General features: G+C 35.0%; 2 protein-coding genes across 3 annotated transcripts in view; one reads left to right on the forward strand and one right to left on the reverse strand.

Annotated features, from left to right (window-relative positions):
* LOC129256786 (MYCBP-associated protein-like) overlaps nucleotides 1-1,765 on the forward strand; it is a 36,875-nt gene extending 35,110 nt beyond the window's left edge. For both annotated transcript variants that reach the window (XM_064097624.1, XM_064097623.1), the window contains exons 18-20: nucleotides 124-215; nucleotides 575-805; nucleotides 1,563-1,765. In XM_064097624.1, coding sequence (XP_063953694.1) covers nucleotides 124-215; nucleotides 575-805; nucleotides 1,563-1,670 — 431 coding nt within the window. In that variant the 3' untranslated portion in view covers nucleotides 1,671-1,765. The remainder of the gene's footprint in view (nucleotides 1-123; nucleotides 216-574; nucleotides 806-1,562) is intronic.
* Nucleotides 1,766-6,839: 5,074 nt separating this feature from the next.
* On the reverse strand, nucleotides 6,840-10,096 carry LOC129256788 (anaphase-promoting complex subunit 15-like). Its single transcript, XM_054894953.2, has 3 exons — nucleotides 9,998-10,096; nucleotides 9,505-9,618; nucleotides 6,840-8,949 (listed from the first exon to the last, which is right to left on the reverse strand). Exons 1-3 carry the CDS (start codon nucleotides 10,091-10,093, stop codon nucleotides 8,896-8,898), a joined length of 264 nt encoding a protein of 87 aa, XP_054750928.1. The 5' UTR covers nucleotides 10,094-10,096; the 3' UTR covers nucleotides 6,840-8,895.
* Between the last annotated feature and the right edge of the window lie 5,274 nt (nucleotides 10,097-15,370).

Consider the following 15,370-nt stretch of genomic DNA (forward strand, 5'->3'; position numbering starts at 1 on the left):
TACAGGCACAATAAACACTTGTTTTAAAGAGTGGCTTAAAGTGACGAGGGGGGGGGGGTTGTCATGAGAATATTCTGTGGGTGAGAAGTGAGTAATCAAATCATTTGTTTTCAATTTCCACAGGTGAACTCAAGAAGAGAAAGAAAGAACCAAAAGAAGAAGAACCTACAGGAGGGAAGAAGGATAAAAAAGATGGCAAAAAAGGCAAGAAAGATGTAAGTTAAGATAATCATCTTGATTTATCAAATAACTATTTTACAGACAATAGGAGAGGGGAAGGTCATTGAAGATACTATCAATGAAAATTGTTCTTTGCTGTACAAAGAATTGTACTTCTGTACAACAATCTTGTTTTCTGTTCTGTTATTTAACTTTAAAAAATGTTAAACGGTTTCAACTGAATTTCAACTTTGCCAACACTGAATGATTGCTGCAATCTTCATAGACTGTACATGATTTGCAATTGCTATCAGCCTCACTTGGTGCGATGGAATACATTATCACCAATAGATTTTCATTTCATTTGTAGATTTGGGATAGTTTGTAAAACATTTTTTCTTGATTTGCTTTTTAGGACAAGGATAAAGACAGACCAAAGAGTAAAGGAGGAGAGAAGACCCCAGGTAAAAGCAAGAAAGCTGCTCCTAGTCCTACTCCTACAAAAGAAAGAGAGAAGAAAACTCCATCAGGAGAGAGAAGGGGGCGTATCCGTACCCCTAGTAGTGGTTCAATAGAGAAAGTACATATCTCTGTGACTGGTGATCCTATCATGGATGCTAAATACAGGAATAAACTCTACATACAGGTTAGTGTGTTGATAAGAATATTCTTAGAAACTTAGAGGAATTCAATCAGTGATTTAATATTGATGTGATTGGTGATATAAATGGCATTGGTTTGCAACAACTTGTAATTTATGCATCTCAGCATAATATGTGTTGATTTTTAAGAAAAATACAGAACATGTTATTTAAACCTACAGCGGAGAGACAGAGAGAGAGAACTGGCATGTGTGTGTATATGGTTCTTGCATCGCAATAGATCACTGGGCAGAATTCTTGTATTCATGTAGCTTTATTATTTGGAACACTGATAAACAGCACACTTAAGATTATTGCTTTTTATCACCATTCTTTTTTATTCAATTATACAATCTTCTCTTTGGAAATAATATATTTTGGGGATTTCTGTACAGAATTTATTTATTTTTGTATATATAGATAATGTTGTGTATTTGAATGAAACAAGTGGTTTTTAATCAACAAAACAATGATCAAAAGTTTGTTTATCACAATGTTAAAATGATCAATATCCTCCGTCGTGATGCATAAGATCTGTAAAGGTATTTATTATATTTGAGAAGATTGAAGGGAAATATTGAGGAATTTTTAAATTGCACATGATTGTAAAGAAATCCCTTTTGCACCTAAAATGTTCATATCAGAATACCAGATTTTAGGGGAAATCAGAAGTTACTGTCACCTTGTAATGAATTATAATAAGAATGGAACATGAGTAGGTCTAAATTGAAATATTTCTTGTTTCTTTATGTCCTCACACAGGTATATGCTCTACTATCTGAGACCGTTGATAAGATGACTGCATTGTTTGAAGACATCAAAGAAAAACAAGATAATGCTCTCATGCAGCAACTTATGCAAAAAATGTGATTCAACAAAAAATATCTTTATTAATATTTAATATTATATTTAATATTTAATGTTATTCTGAGGTGGATCTTTCTTACATTGATATTAAAATTTTATATGCACTGTATAATATGTGAGATTAATATTTATGTGTATTATTTATTTAACACAACAAATTAATATGAGATTTATGAAAGCTTGATCTGATATCAAAATATCTTGCATTGAGCATAAATGCTTTAAAGTACTATTTCTCATGCAATTTAGCATAACAATTTCACCATTTAAGTAAAGCTTGAATTGATTACTTTCTTCATAGAAGTCCAGTGAAATGCTTTAAAGAGCATCAATATTTCAAACGATTCCAGAGACTAGAACATTTATACAAAGTTAAAACTAGTGATGTCAGTCTATCATCTTGTTTATCTCGTTTCATCCAGTTGTTACAATTGTCTTCAAATATTGAAAAAAGCCAGTTGATGCAGTTCTTAAAATTGATATCTGTGCATGAAGAAAATTGAATTAAGCTACATTTGCTTTTCAATAATTAAAGTAAAGTTTGATATATCTGTAACTTATGACTTAAACAAAATAAACATTGGTCTGGAAAGTACACATATAATTCCCATTTGGAATAACTAATTTACAATTGCCATGTAATAAAAAAACAAAAGATGGAATTCGCCATCATTTCAAGTTCATTTCAATTTGGAAGGGGATGTTGGGTTAATCCAAATTGATCTTAAGAAAGGTAGATAGTGAAGAATATTATTTCAATATTTAAAGGAAAGTGTTTGATTTAGATCTAAATCTAGTCTATTTAACCGAATGGATATACCCTATGACTAGTAGAAATTGGTTTCTGTGTTTGAAAGGTTTGTTATATTCTATGCTAGTGTAACCTCATGACAAAGCCTTACAACTTTAGTTATTTTCATGCTTTAAGTGACTAAAACGTGACCTGCCGGCGACATAAAAAGATTGAGTATTCAGATCAAGATGAAGAAAGAGAAGCATGAATTTTTCAGGAGCATGCCACAGAGCTTCCAAGTCTCCCGGATCCTGCGGGAGAATACGGGATTGCAATCCAATCTCCCGTTCTCCCGACCCCATGCCAAAATCTCCCGGATAATCAGGATTTTTAGCTGTTAAATTGTAATATTCATACAAACGACTGCTTTACGAGTCTAGCATGTTCAACTCCCTAACACCCACGTGGAACCTCCTTTACATTTTCATTTTACTCAGTAACTTTTACCAGTTTTTGTATAATCGTACATTGATTTCCAATGTGAATGAAGATAATTTTACTGAACGACTGGTGAATTAGTCTAACAAGCCATTTTATTTCCGGGTTCTGCAATGTGTGATGGAAACACTTCAGCGGCACTCCATGCACATGCCTCCCTGATGCGGCCCTGCCTGGTCTCCGGCCGGCCACACTGCGCCAGGCCAGGAGGCTACGAGAAGGGAAGTCCATGAGCACTGCGAGGCATTTTTCTTAAGCTTGTGTGCACTTAATTGAGCTGAAACTGTAGATCAACGATGGGATTAACAAGTGGATTACTTTTATAAATTACACCCCGACTTTCAGGAATAATTTTATTGACAATCCTGAAAAACAGAAGCAAAGTGGAGATTTTTTCGCCTACTTTCACTTGGGTTGATCGGATTCGAACATTTTCTCTTTCGTTCGTGAGCTAGCCTGGTGCTAGCTGTGCGAAGCACGCCCCGTCCCGATTCATCCACACTACAATCGCATTGTCAGTGACCATGGAGTCATCCAAGACCAAGAATACAAAATACTTTTCGAAGTATAAAGATCATTTTCAAGCGGAATGGGACTGTGTGACAATTTTCACAGGAATCCCTCAGAGACTTTAAACAGGCCACATATAAGTCTTTACAGGGCCAGGCAAGCTCATTTACCATGTTTACCACTACTGCAGCCCCTTCCCCCTCTGGACAATAAATGTATTTTCATGTTGAATGCATTCTTTTATAAATTATTTAAAAAATCTACTGTATTGCCTGAAGTATATGTTTAGTCAATGACAATTCATGAAATCTCTCTAATGTGCATTTAATCTATCTGCAAAAAGTTTTGATGGTTTAGGCAGCTGTCAGTTACTATCAAATGTTGTTTCTTAATGTGTTTTGCTACCCAAAACTCCCATCCGTGGGACGTTCCGCCGCTCCCTCACAAAATCATACCTCCGCGAAATCTACTGGATTCTATCTTCCCAATGTTGGCAGCTCTGATGCCAGTACTTGGACAACCTCTGATTAATTGACCAGTTTACAGTCGTTGTGTGAATGTATATTCCCTGCCATTGAATATGTGATGCAGAGTTTAATGATGCAAATAATATGCTTGATGACTGGCTGCAACACAAGGGAAGTGATTCAAACTGTCAAACATTAAAAAATCGAAGTCTGGTTAGTAAAGGCACTTTTGCTGACTCATTTACTCTGGTTAAAAGTGATTATTATTTTTCCAATTGTCCAACCTGTGATACAAAATATCATATCAGACACGGGCCATTGTATCAATGCTAGTGCAGTATTCCATTACAGAATTTATTGTGACTCAGAAAATAAAATAAAGAGATAGAGCATAACTTCATATAAAACTTTATTTAAAAAAATAAACTATATATATTACAGCACATTTCAGTGTAAATTTATGTTTATGGTAACAGTTGACAGCATTACTGATTGCAAGTATGCAACTAAAGGACTTTAAGTGCTCCTCGAGGGACCCAGTAATCAAGATTAATTCCCTTCCACAGGAACACTGAGGTCCTTGTGCTGGTTTGCATGACCAATAGAGCCATTTATTTGACAATTTAACTGCCATATTCAATATTTCTCCATACAATTTGTCATGTTGTATTGGGTATTCATGCATTAGTGACGGGCTCATGAAAAATCTAATTACTAGGTCCATTGGAAACAATTAACATTAAATTGAATAGTTTCCTCAGGGTCATTCCATCTGGATTCACCCAGTGGTTGCACCCGACCCTCTCAGTTTTTGTTGTAAATTGGTACACATAAAATTCACCATGGCCCACGCACAAAACAAAAAAATTAGTCCAATTAGTCCGTCGGTTCTCGTGCTACGGCCCGCCCTTTTCTCATTGTTTTGACAAAAATGGGCATGACTTTCAATGGCCATTGCGCCGTAACGTGTTGACCAATTTTCACGAAACTGGTACCATTCAAAAGGAAATTCAGAGAGGAATCCAAAACATGCGTCAAATAATGTATTGGAGCGATTTATAAGGTCATGACCTTTGACCTTTACTTTGACCTTGAGTTTGACCCCCGAACAAATAATTTTTTTACTTGATTTTCGTGTATGTTAATCATTAGTATGATATCAACAAAATATATTAAAACCAATGATGATATTTTATTTCTTCACATTTTAAAACTCTTCCAAAGATACCAATTATCTGATCTGAAATTTCAATCTAGTCCCACATGCTGATATTCATGTTAGTAAAGTGTTTACCAATCCCATGATATATGATTTCTTCCCATTTTAAGTTACAGTATGCAAACAGATGAAAAGAAATTAAGCTTATAAGTTGATAAATGAAACATTAAACATTTATGCTCATGAATAGGTATCTATTTAGGCATTTTGATATTGGGCAATATATAATAACTCATTAGAAAACTGCTGGGAACTGCAATATCCTGCTTTCTAGTCAGCTGTACTCCCCCAAAGTGGATACATCCTTCAGATCCTTGAAGCATCAGCATTAGATACATTTGTTATAATGATGATGCTAGAGATGGATGATCAATTGGACAGATAATATTGTATCTAGCTACCCAGCAGGTATCCTTTTTCACTGCCTCCCCATTGAAAAAAAGACAGTATCTACATTTTGCATATGTTTAGATATTAAAGGACAAGTCCACCCCAACAAAAAGTTGATTTAAATAAAAAGAGAAAAATCCAACAAGCATAACACTGAAAATTTCATCAAAATCGGATGTAAAATAAGAAAGTTATGACATTTTAAAGTTTCGCTTAATTTCACAAAACAGTTATATGCACATCCTGGCTGGTATGCCAATGAGGAGACTGATGACGTCATCCACTCACTATTTCTTTTGTATTTCATTATATGAAATGGGGAATATTCTATTTTTCTGCTCATTGTCAAGTGATACAACGATTAATTCCTCCCTGAACATGTGGAATTAGCATTGTTTAATACTATATGGTTCAGTCAAGTTGGTCCTTATCGTCAAATCTATAAAAAATGAAATATTGTATAATTTAAACAATAAAAAACAAAAGAAAAAGTGAGTGATGGACATCATCGACTGACTCACCTAGTTGTGCATATCACTGTTTTGTGAAAAATAAGCGAAACTTTAAAATGTCATAACTTTCTTATTTTACATCCGATTTTGATGAAATTTTCAGCACTATTCTAGTTTGATTTTTGTCTATTTTTTCAAGTCAGCATTTTCCTGGGGTGGACTTGACCTTTAAGCATTTTGTGTTTTCCAAAGCTGCTCAATACTATTTTATTTCTTAGTATTCTTTAATCATCAAATTGTTGAGTATATGCCTATTTAAGGCTCCCAAAACAAATATTGTATTATTATTTATTTTTTTTTTATATTGAAGAAATGTACCAAAGATAGGCCTACTCTTGGAAAGTCGAAGCGAATGCTAGGTTTCTCCATGGAAAGATGCAGTACATGTATCTACAGATGGACCAAAATTCCATTAAGTTTTATTATCACTTGCTTCATTAACCATGAAATAATTTGTCATTGTGTATTTAAAGGGGAAAATAATACCTTAGACACACAGAGGGCACCCTGATAAAAATGAGTTTAATTAACATGTTCTTCATCTGTGGGTACTGCATTTTCCATGGGAAACTGAGTATTTGCTCAAAATCTACATTTACACAAATATCTCAAAACATAAAGACAACATTTGTATGTTTGGCCTGAAATAGGCTTTCTACAATTTGATGATATAAAATAGTATGGAGCAACTTATAAAAATGTTAATGCTTAATAATAATATCTTATCTTGTGCAAAATGTAGATACTGCATTTTGCCGATTACTTAAACTTTGCTATTCAGAAAGCAATTAGGAAAACTGGATGTGTCATGTGAAAAGAGTGGCTTACTGACTACTCTTCTGAAAAAAAAAATGAAAAAAAAGTCAGACACTGCGTTGTTCCATAGGGGTGCAGTGTAAAGATGGATAAATGTACCTGCTGGATAGTTAGAAAAAATATTATCTCTCCAATCGATCATCCATCTCTAACATCATTATGATACTTCAAGGATCTGAAGGATGTATCCACTTTGGGGGAGTACAGCTGACTAGAAAGCAGGATATTGCAGTTCCCAGCCGTTTTCTAATAATGAGTTATTATATATTGCCCAATATCAAAATGCCTGAATAGATGCCTATTCATGAGCATAAATGTTTAATGTTTCATTTATCAACTGATAAGCTTAATTTCTTTTCATCTGTTTGCATACTGTAACTTAAAATGGGAAGAAATCATATATCATGGGACTGGTAAACACTTTACTAACATGAATATCAGTATGTGGGACTAGATTGAAATTTCAGATCAGATAATTGGTATCTTTGGAAGAGTTTTAAAATGTGAAGAAATAAAATATTATCATTGGTTTTAATATATTTTGTTAATATCATACTAATGATTAACATACACGAAAATCAAGTAAAAAAATTATTTGTCCGGGGGTCAAACTCAAGGTCAAAGTAAAGGTCAAAGGTCATGACCTTATAAATCGCTCCAATACATTATTTGACGCATGTTTTGGATTCTTCTCTGAATTTCCTTTTGAATGGTACCAGTTTCGTGAAAATTTGTCAACACGTTACGGCGCAATGGCCATTGAAAGTTGAAGGTCACGCCCATTTTTGTCAAAACAATGAGAAAAGGGCGGGCCGTAGCATGAGAACCGACGGACCGATTGGACTAATTTTTTTTGTTTTGTACGTGGGCCATGGTGAATTTTATGTGTACCAAATTACAACGAATTCTGAGAGGGTCGGGTGCAAAATTGCACATTCATTGGGTGAATTGGCATGGAATGACCCCTCTCACAGGCCTGGTCTTTGTACACATACTTGCAATCCTTTTATGATACTTCATTACACCTTGATAAAACTTTGCCTTTTACTGAATTATTTTTCTGAATAAATGAAAAGAATTCCGTCCAAGATTTACTCATGTGTTTCACTTATTTCAGTGTAATTTCTGCTTTGATTGAAACATGTCATCGATCAGCGTTAAAGAGAACATAATAAAATCAACAGTAACCTTTACAGGAACCTATACAATACTGGAACAGTTCACTCCTGCTGTGAGTTAAGATCTGTGGACTAATGCTTAAAGAAGCTGGTACAAAGTATGATGTCATGAGTTCCGCCAAAGACACTGCAAGGGGAAGACTGGACACTTCAGTGAGATATTGTAATGATCAATTTTGTAGTTCCAGGAAGGGCACCTAATAGCATTAGGTAGGTAAACTTCTGCATATCGGCACGCGGTTGTTTTTGAAATGTAGGGAAAATGAGGTGGTGATGAAGGAGGCAAAGTATATTTGTTTCTAATTTTGTTAGCATTTTTTATTAAAAAAAAAAAAGAGTTAAAATGTAAAAATTGCCCCCTCAACCCCAAATGATGATCTGCGAATACCTACCAAATGCTGTTGGTCACCCTTTCTCAGTCTTTCATTACATGCGCTACTGACTTCCCCTTTTAGTAACTTTGGTATCCCCAAGCAACTCCAGATTAGTACACCTGAATTTCAGATCACACCTCTATAGAAAGCTAGTTTCATCTCCCCTATTCACCATTCATGAAAAATATTATGTACGGAACTAATTGAAATTTACTGTATTTATATCTATTTATTTTAACATTATCACAAAATTAAAATATTTCTGTCTGATCTCTAAGGTAGTTAAAATCTATATAAACATAGAGATCTTTTTGCCACCCAGTAATATTACACTTTAAAACCACCCTTGAAAAATCAGGACAGAGAAATGCTTATGTTCACAAATTTTCTATTCAATGGACTGAGTCACTATCCCCTTGCTCTCCTGTCCTATTTCATTCAAGCTTTGTAATTTTGCTTGTAAGTAATAAGACTTAGCAAAGCATAAATGCTGAGCAGGCCATTACCACTTTCTAGCATTAATACCATTCATCACTCTTGTAGACCAACCCATATGTCCTCTTCATTGTTCATGTCCATTTCAACCTGTATTGTAAAACAAGAAAATATACACATTTCCTATTACAGCGACCAAAAGTAATACATGTACAATTTAACATAGTAGACCATATGAAAATATTATTTAAAAGACATACAGATTCTCTACATGATGATGATGTCAATGAAGATGATGATGATTCAAATTATAAAGCACTTGTATCCACTCTGAAGAGTGCTCAATGCACTAATTATCGTTATTATTCAGTGGATATCCTTCATTAGTTGTATGTCTTCAAATGAAAGCTTAAAATAATTTCTGAATATCTAGTCCATGGAAACTTACTGTATGCTCATTGTGAGCAAACACTCTACTACCAACTTAATCAAGGAAAAGTGAGTTCTTTGATATCAACAATCTTAATATGATATATCATTGCTGTGAAATGTTAAGGTAGACTGTCAAAAGAAGATTTTAACATTTTCCAATGCATTAATATCTTTTGTACTGGACTAAATTATCATGGGTTTGTTCAGAATCACTAGTCTTGATACTTTTTAAAAAGTGGCTCAGTGCTTTCACACAAGGTGACATTTACAAACCTCTTCAGGTGACTCTTGGTCATAATCATTCATCTCCTCAGCTTCAGGGTCTTCTGCTTCTTCTGATTCCTCTTCAGATTCAATGTCACCTTCATCTTCCTCTTCATCATATGTCTAAAATGACATTTGATAGAGAGAGGAAGAAGAGGAGAAAAGGCAAGAAGGAAATGATAAGCTAATATTGTATATCAAAGTGGAATCACCCAGATTTACATTAATTATTTTGATGTCATGAAGGTTTTTACAATATGAAATGCCTTAAATTAATCCAAGGCTACTAAAGCCATGGCATGGATCCCTTCTTGGTTGGCTTCAATGCCTCTCCCACTGGCTTTACACAAATGTCTGTACCCCTTCTTATCTTTCTTTTTCCTCCAGTAATATAGGAATACACTCTCTGAAAATATAAAAGATATGATCTTTCCTTTTTTGAGGGGGGAATTAAGTGGTGTTGGGTCTTTTAGAAGAAATACAGACATCTAAAATTACTTACCTCTGATGCTGTCTTTCCAATAGGAATCACATCTTGGTCTTTCTCAACTATACTCTGAAGCTGGAGAGAAAAGGAACATTGCATTTCAATGAACATCAAGAACTACTATGCAACTTGCTTTGGATCAAACAACAATATAATAGAGTTGCTTTGGATCAAACAATGATAAAACAATACACTTCCATTTAATCAAACAATAATAAAACAATTAATTTTCCTTGGATCAAACAATAATAAAGCATTAAATAACAAGAGTGTCGCTGTGGCAAGCACATAATACGCCTGCCTGTAACAAAGAAAATGGAGTTATTGGCCAAGCAGGAGCAGCAAAAGTGGAAGGTGGCAACTTCACCTTTGACCTTCTGACCTCAAAATCAATAGGCTTCCTGGGATTCATGCTAATATCATACACACCAAATTATATGAGCCTAGGTTAAGTTAAACTAAAGTTATTGCGTTTACAAGGACTTAAGAAGGGTAAGATAAAAACATGTCAGTGTGACCTTGACCTTTGAACTGTTGACCTCAAAAATCAAGTCTTCCTGAGATCCATGCTAGTATCATACATACCAAATTATATGAGCCTTGGTTAAATTAAACTGAAGTTATCGTGTTTACAAGGACTGCAGAAGGGTAAGATGAGAATGTCACTGTGATCTTGACTTTTGAACTTTTGACCTCAAAATCGACAGGCTTCCTGGGATTCATGCTAGTATCATACAAAATTATATGAGCCTAGTTTAAGTTAAACTAAAGTTATCGTGTTGACAAGGACTTCAGAAGGGTAAGATGAAAACATGTCAGTGTGACCTTGAACTTTGACTTTTTGACCTCAAACATCAAAAGGCTTCCAGAGATCCATGCTAGCATCATACACACCAAATTATATGAGCCTAGGTTAAATTAAACTGAAGTTATCGAGATTACAAGGACTGCAGAAGGGTATGAATAATGTCACTGTGATCTTGACCTTTGAACTTTTGACCTCAAAATCGACAGGCTTCCTGGGATTCATGCTAGTATCATACAAAATTATATGAGCCTAGTTTAAGTTAAACTGAAGTTATCGCGTTTACAAGGACTTCAGAAGGGTAAGATGAAAATATGTCACTGTGACCTTGACCTTTGACCTAAAAAAATCAATAGGCTTCCTAAGATCAATGCTAGTATCAGTTTCCAAATATCGGCACGTAAAGTTATGCGCCGCGATCAGTTTTGGCGATTTCAATCGCGCTCCACACCCCAGAATAATTACTTGATTGTTGAGAAAATAACTTAAATCAGCTGCGCAAATTATTACTATCAATAATTTTGATATAGAAATCGGTACATAATATTTACTTTTATCAAACGGACCTATTTTGGCTCTAAACGTCAGACGTCTTCGCTCAGCTGGGCACGACTTCATTCTGAAGATGAGCGCGCACGTAAAGAGCACGCATTTCTAATTCAATTGGCTGATATGTCTGATGCTTGGGAGAGTGCCACATTTGGAAGGGTGTCAAATTTTCCGCCATGGGGAACCCTCACGGCGGCCATTGCAGATTTTTTTGTGATAGATCAAACATGTGCGATCTCTGCAACGATATTTCCGGCGGAAATCACTTCCCCCTTATGAGATTTTTTTTTGTCATCGATCTTTTGGAGTCCATAATTAGAGAGGGTCATAAGAATCTTTGGAAGTCAAAATCATGGATTTTACCCCCGGATTTAACCCCTGGAACATTTTTTTTAGCAGCAACCTGGATCTACTGTGTGCAGTTTTACTCTATATGGGCTATAACCTCATTCCTGGACACTCACACTAGTGCAAGGTTAGTATTCCTATACTAACCTCGTTTGGCAGTGGATTTCTAACTAGCGGATCGCGTGTGCTATGACGTCACTTCTGGCATCCACAAAACACGACTTCTATGATTTGATTTTTGTGTGTGCGGCGGCATGTATGATGGGGTGACCGTAACTTGTGCACATTTTAGAAATTATCTTGAAGTTAATTTTCAATAAAAAAATTCTCATAGTTCACACAAAAATTAATCAAAATCATAGATACCAAACGTAAGGCAAGATCCTGAAGTCAAATTCTCTTCACGCCTTATTAAGTAGGTCAAGGGTTTCGCTGGTATCGCGATCTCAAAATTCCATGGCGATCGATGAACGCGCGCTGGGCTGAATAAGTGTCATAAAAAAGTGTGACCTTATTTTTCGCACGATAATTAGTATCAAATGGAGGTTAAAAATGCCATGATATCTTCGGTTGGTATCACATTTTACTTACATATTTGGAGACCTGTCCTCTGCTTGCAAACTGGCGATTTCTTTTCGGAGCGGATGCAAAGGTAACAATATTTGCCAATGTTTTACCAATAATATTACAAATTGAGACCTTCCCTTCAAGAAAATAACCATACTGAGTAATTTTGGGTCTCTATCTGTTGGTGATATTAGTTTTTCAAGATATTGATTAGATATTGAGATATTCGACCTTGCTAAAAATTAGGTAACGTGCGAATTAAGGTCACACCACCATAACGAACCCTTGAGATAGGTACATGAACTCTCTGTGCGCTTACTATTGCGAAACTGTCCCAAAAGCACGTTTTTGTTTTGTACCAGGGTTGATGTTGTGATGAGAGGGCTACCCTTACAAAAGCTTACACTGTTCTCGTATTTGAATGTCAATATGCACTCAGAAGCTATTGGCAAAGACTTTAGACCACCAACTACTGTGTGCCAAAAAATTTTGTCAAAAGGATTACTGGAAGTTGTTCTACACGAGCCAGTAAAACACTGAAAATTTTGGTCATTGGAATTGTGATTATAATTCATGAAAGTAAGTGATAGAATTTATTTTGGCAAGAGTTATAGTAATAGTAATAGTATTGCATCTATTTCCGCAAGTAATGCGCCCTTGAAGGGTTCACGAATACTTCCAGAATCACTACAATATAGAGAAGAGGACAATAATCGTAAATAACTTCAAATAGTATTGTGCTTATTTTCGCAAGTAATGCGCCCTTGAAGGGTTCACGAATGCTTCCAGAATCACTACGATGTCATAGGGAAGAGGGCAATAATCATAAATAACTTCAAATAGTATTGCATCTATTTCCGCAAGTAATGCGCCCTTGAAGAGTTCACGAAAGACACGAATGTTTCCGGAATCACTACGATGTCATAGAGAAGAGGACAATAATCGTAAAGAACTTCAAATAGTATTGTGTCTATTTACGCAAGTAATGCACCCTTGAAGGGTTCACGAATGCTTCCGGAATCACTACGATGTCGTAGAGAATTATCGTAAATAATAATCCTCTTCTCTACAACCTCGTGGTGAGTACGGGACCGTCGTGAACGCTTAGATGTTGCATTACTTCTGGACATCGTTCATGATGATTGTCCTTTACAACATAGTGTTAATTGCGGAGGAATCGTGATCTCTTGTCGCATTACCCCAAAAAGCACTCCTAAAAAAATTATAAAGATGAGTTTAAATCGATATCACCTCAAATCATTTTTAAATCATGTTCGGTTGATCGTTCATTAATCTGTGATGTTCGAGACTTCTGTTTAATTTTATTTGCCTTTGCAAAAAAGTCAGGAACATGCGTCATTTAGGCCTATATTTCTTCGAGAGCAAGAAAAATCATTGCTAAAATTGATTCTAAATTGTTGTATAGCCCATTACAACACGGTTAAATCATGTTCTAAATGATCTAAGAATGTCTGACGACTTAAACTACTTTTTATTTGCCTTTGTGTCCTTGTCGGGATATGCGTCGTTTATATTTTTTCTAATATATGAAAGATTATTTCTCAAGATACATAAAATTGTTTCTAAATTGCAAACTTAGGTCTCCAAAATTCTTTAAAAAGATGTTCCAAATAATCGCGCATGTCGGCGACTTAAACTACGTTTTATTTTCCTATCCATCAACAAACTACTGCATTTGAGCCATTTATTTTCCCTTTTCCCCTTCTTTCTTTTTCTGGTTACTTAATCATTGTTTATTTGACTAAGCTCGATCCGAGACTAAAGGTACGGTGTACGCACTTTCGTTCGAGTTGTGTATTTGCATAATAATAGCACGGAGGCGAGATAGGACACGCCCACAATTTCTCATTCAGTGCCGAGCTTTGTCCATGTACGTGTCGCACAAAATTTCAATCTGAAATTTGTACACAAATCTGTCACAATTCGGACCCACTTTAGCCTCAGATTAACAGATATTTAGATCTCTTTGGAATAATGAAAGTCATTCATTGGGGGTTTTGGAATATGCTGATTCATATGAGGTACTTTCTAATGCTTTTAAACTTAGATTTTAGTTTTGATAACCCTAATTTTGTATATTATTAATGAAATTTAGCATCAAAATCTCATCACTTTATTGGTCAAAAGTGATGATTTCAATGCTGAATTTCATTAATAAAATAAACAAATGTTTTTCTACAAAATAATTATGGCAATACGGTCACAACATTTTTATATGTCCTATTGATATATTGTACAAGTTCAGTTACCAAAAAAGCAGTGTTTGCAATTTTTAAGATGCTGTAATTTGAATAATTAAAAAACTACTGCACTTGTCTTTTCTAGACCTTTCAGTTGATACCATATTTGTCAAGAATCAATAATGTTAAAATTTTCATTTCACATATGGTGGTGTGACCTTAATTCGCGTGTTACCTAATTTTGCGCACAGTCGAATATCTCAATATCTAATCAAAATCTTGAAAACCGATATCACCAACAGAAAAAGCGACCCAAAATTACCCAGTATGATAATTTTCTTGAAGGTAGGTTCTCAATTTGTGAAAATATTGGCAAAACATCGGCAAGTTTTGTTACCTATTGCATCCGCTCCGAGAAAATCTGAACTTATCAACAAGCTTCAAGAAATTGTCAGTTTGCAAGCAGAGGTCTCCAAGAAAGTAAGTAAAATGTGATGCCATCCTAATTTATGGCATTTTAACTTCCTTCTGAAACAATTATCTAACCTTTGTCCACTCAAGGGTTCATTACCTGCCATATCCTGCCTGTGGGGAATCTATAGGTAGGACTATGGTATGCCAATGCTGTACACAGCACACACTTTTAAAAATCATTAAAATATTGTTTTTGCGACCAAAAATACTAATTTTCCATACACTTGCAATTTATTTCTCATTAGTAACTTGGGAGTAATTTTTTTATTCACCAGAGTGCTCGAAGCCTTGAATTTTTGGCATATTTTTGTGTACGCCCTCTATTGGGGGAAAGTAATATGGCAAGACAATTGTAATTTTTCAATCTCTATTTTTAATTAAGAAAAAATAATTTAAAGAATCAAATTTACTTAAGAGCCAAGTTATATGATGAATAGCTGTAAT

Source organism: Lytechinus pictus, chromosome 3, assembly GCF_037042905.1.
Source record: "Lytechinus pictus isolate F3 Inbred chromosome 3, Lp3.0, whole genome shotgun sequence".
NCBI classification, from domain to species: Eukaryota; Metazoa; Echinodermata; class Echinoidea; order Temnopleuroida; family Toxopneustidae; genus Lytechinus; species Lytechinus pictus.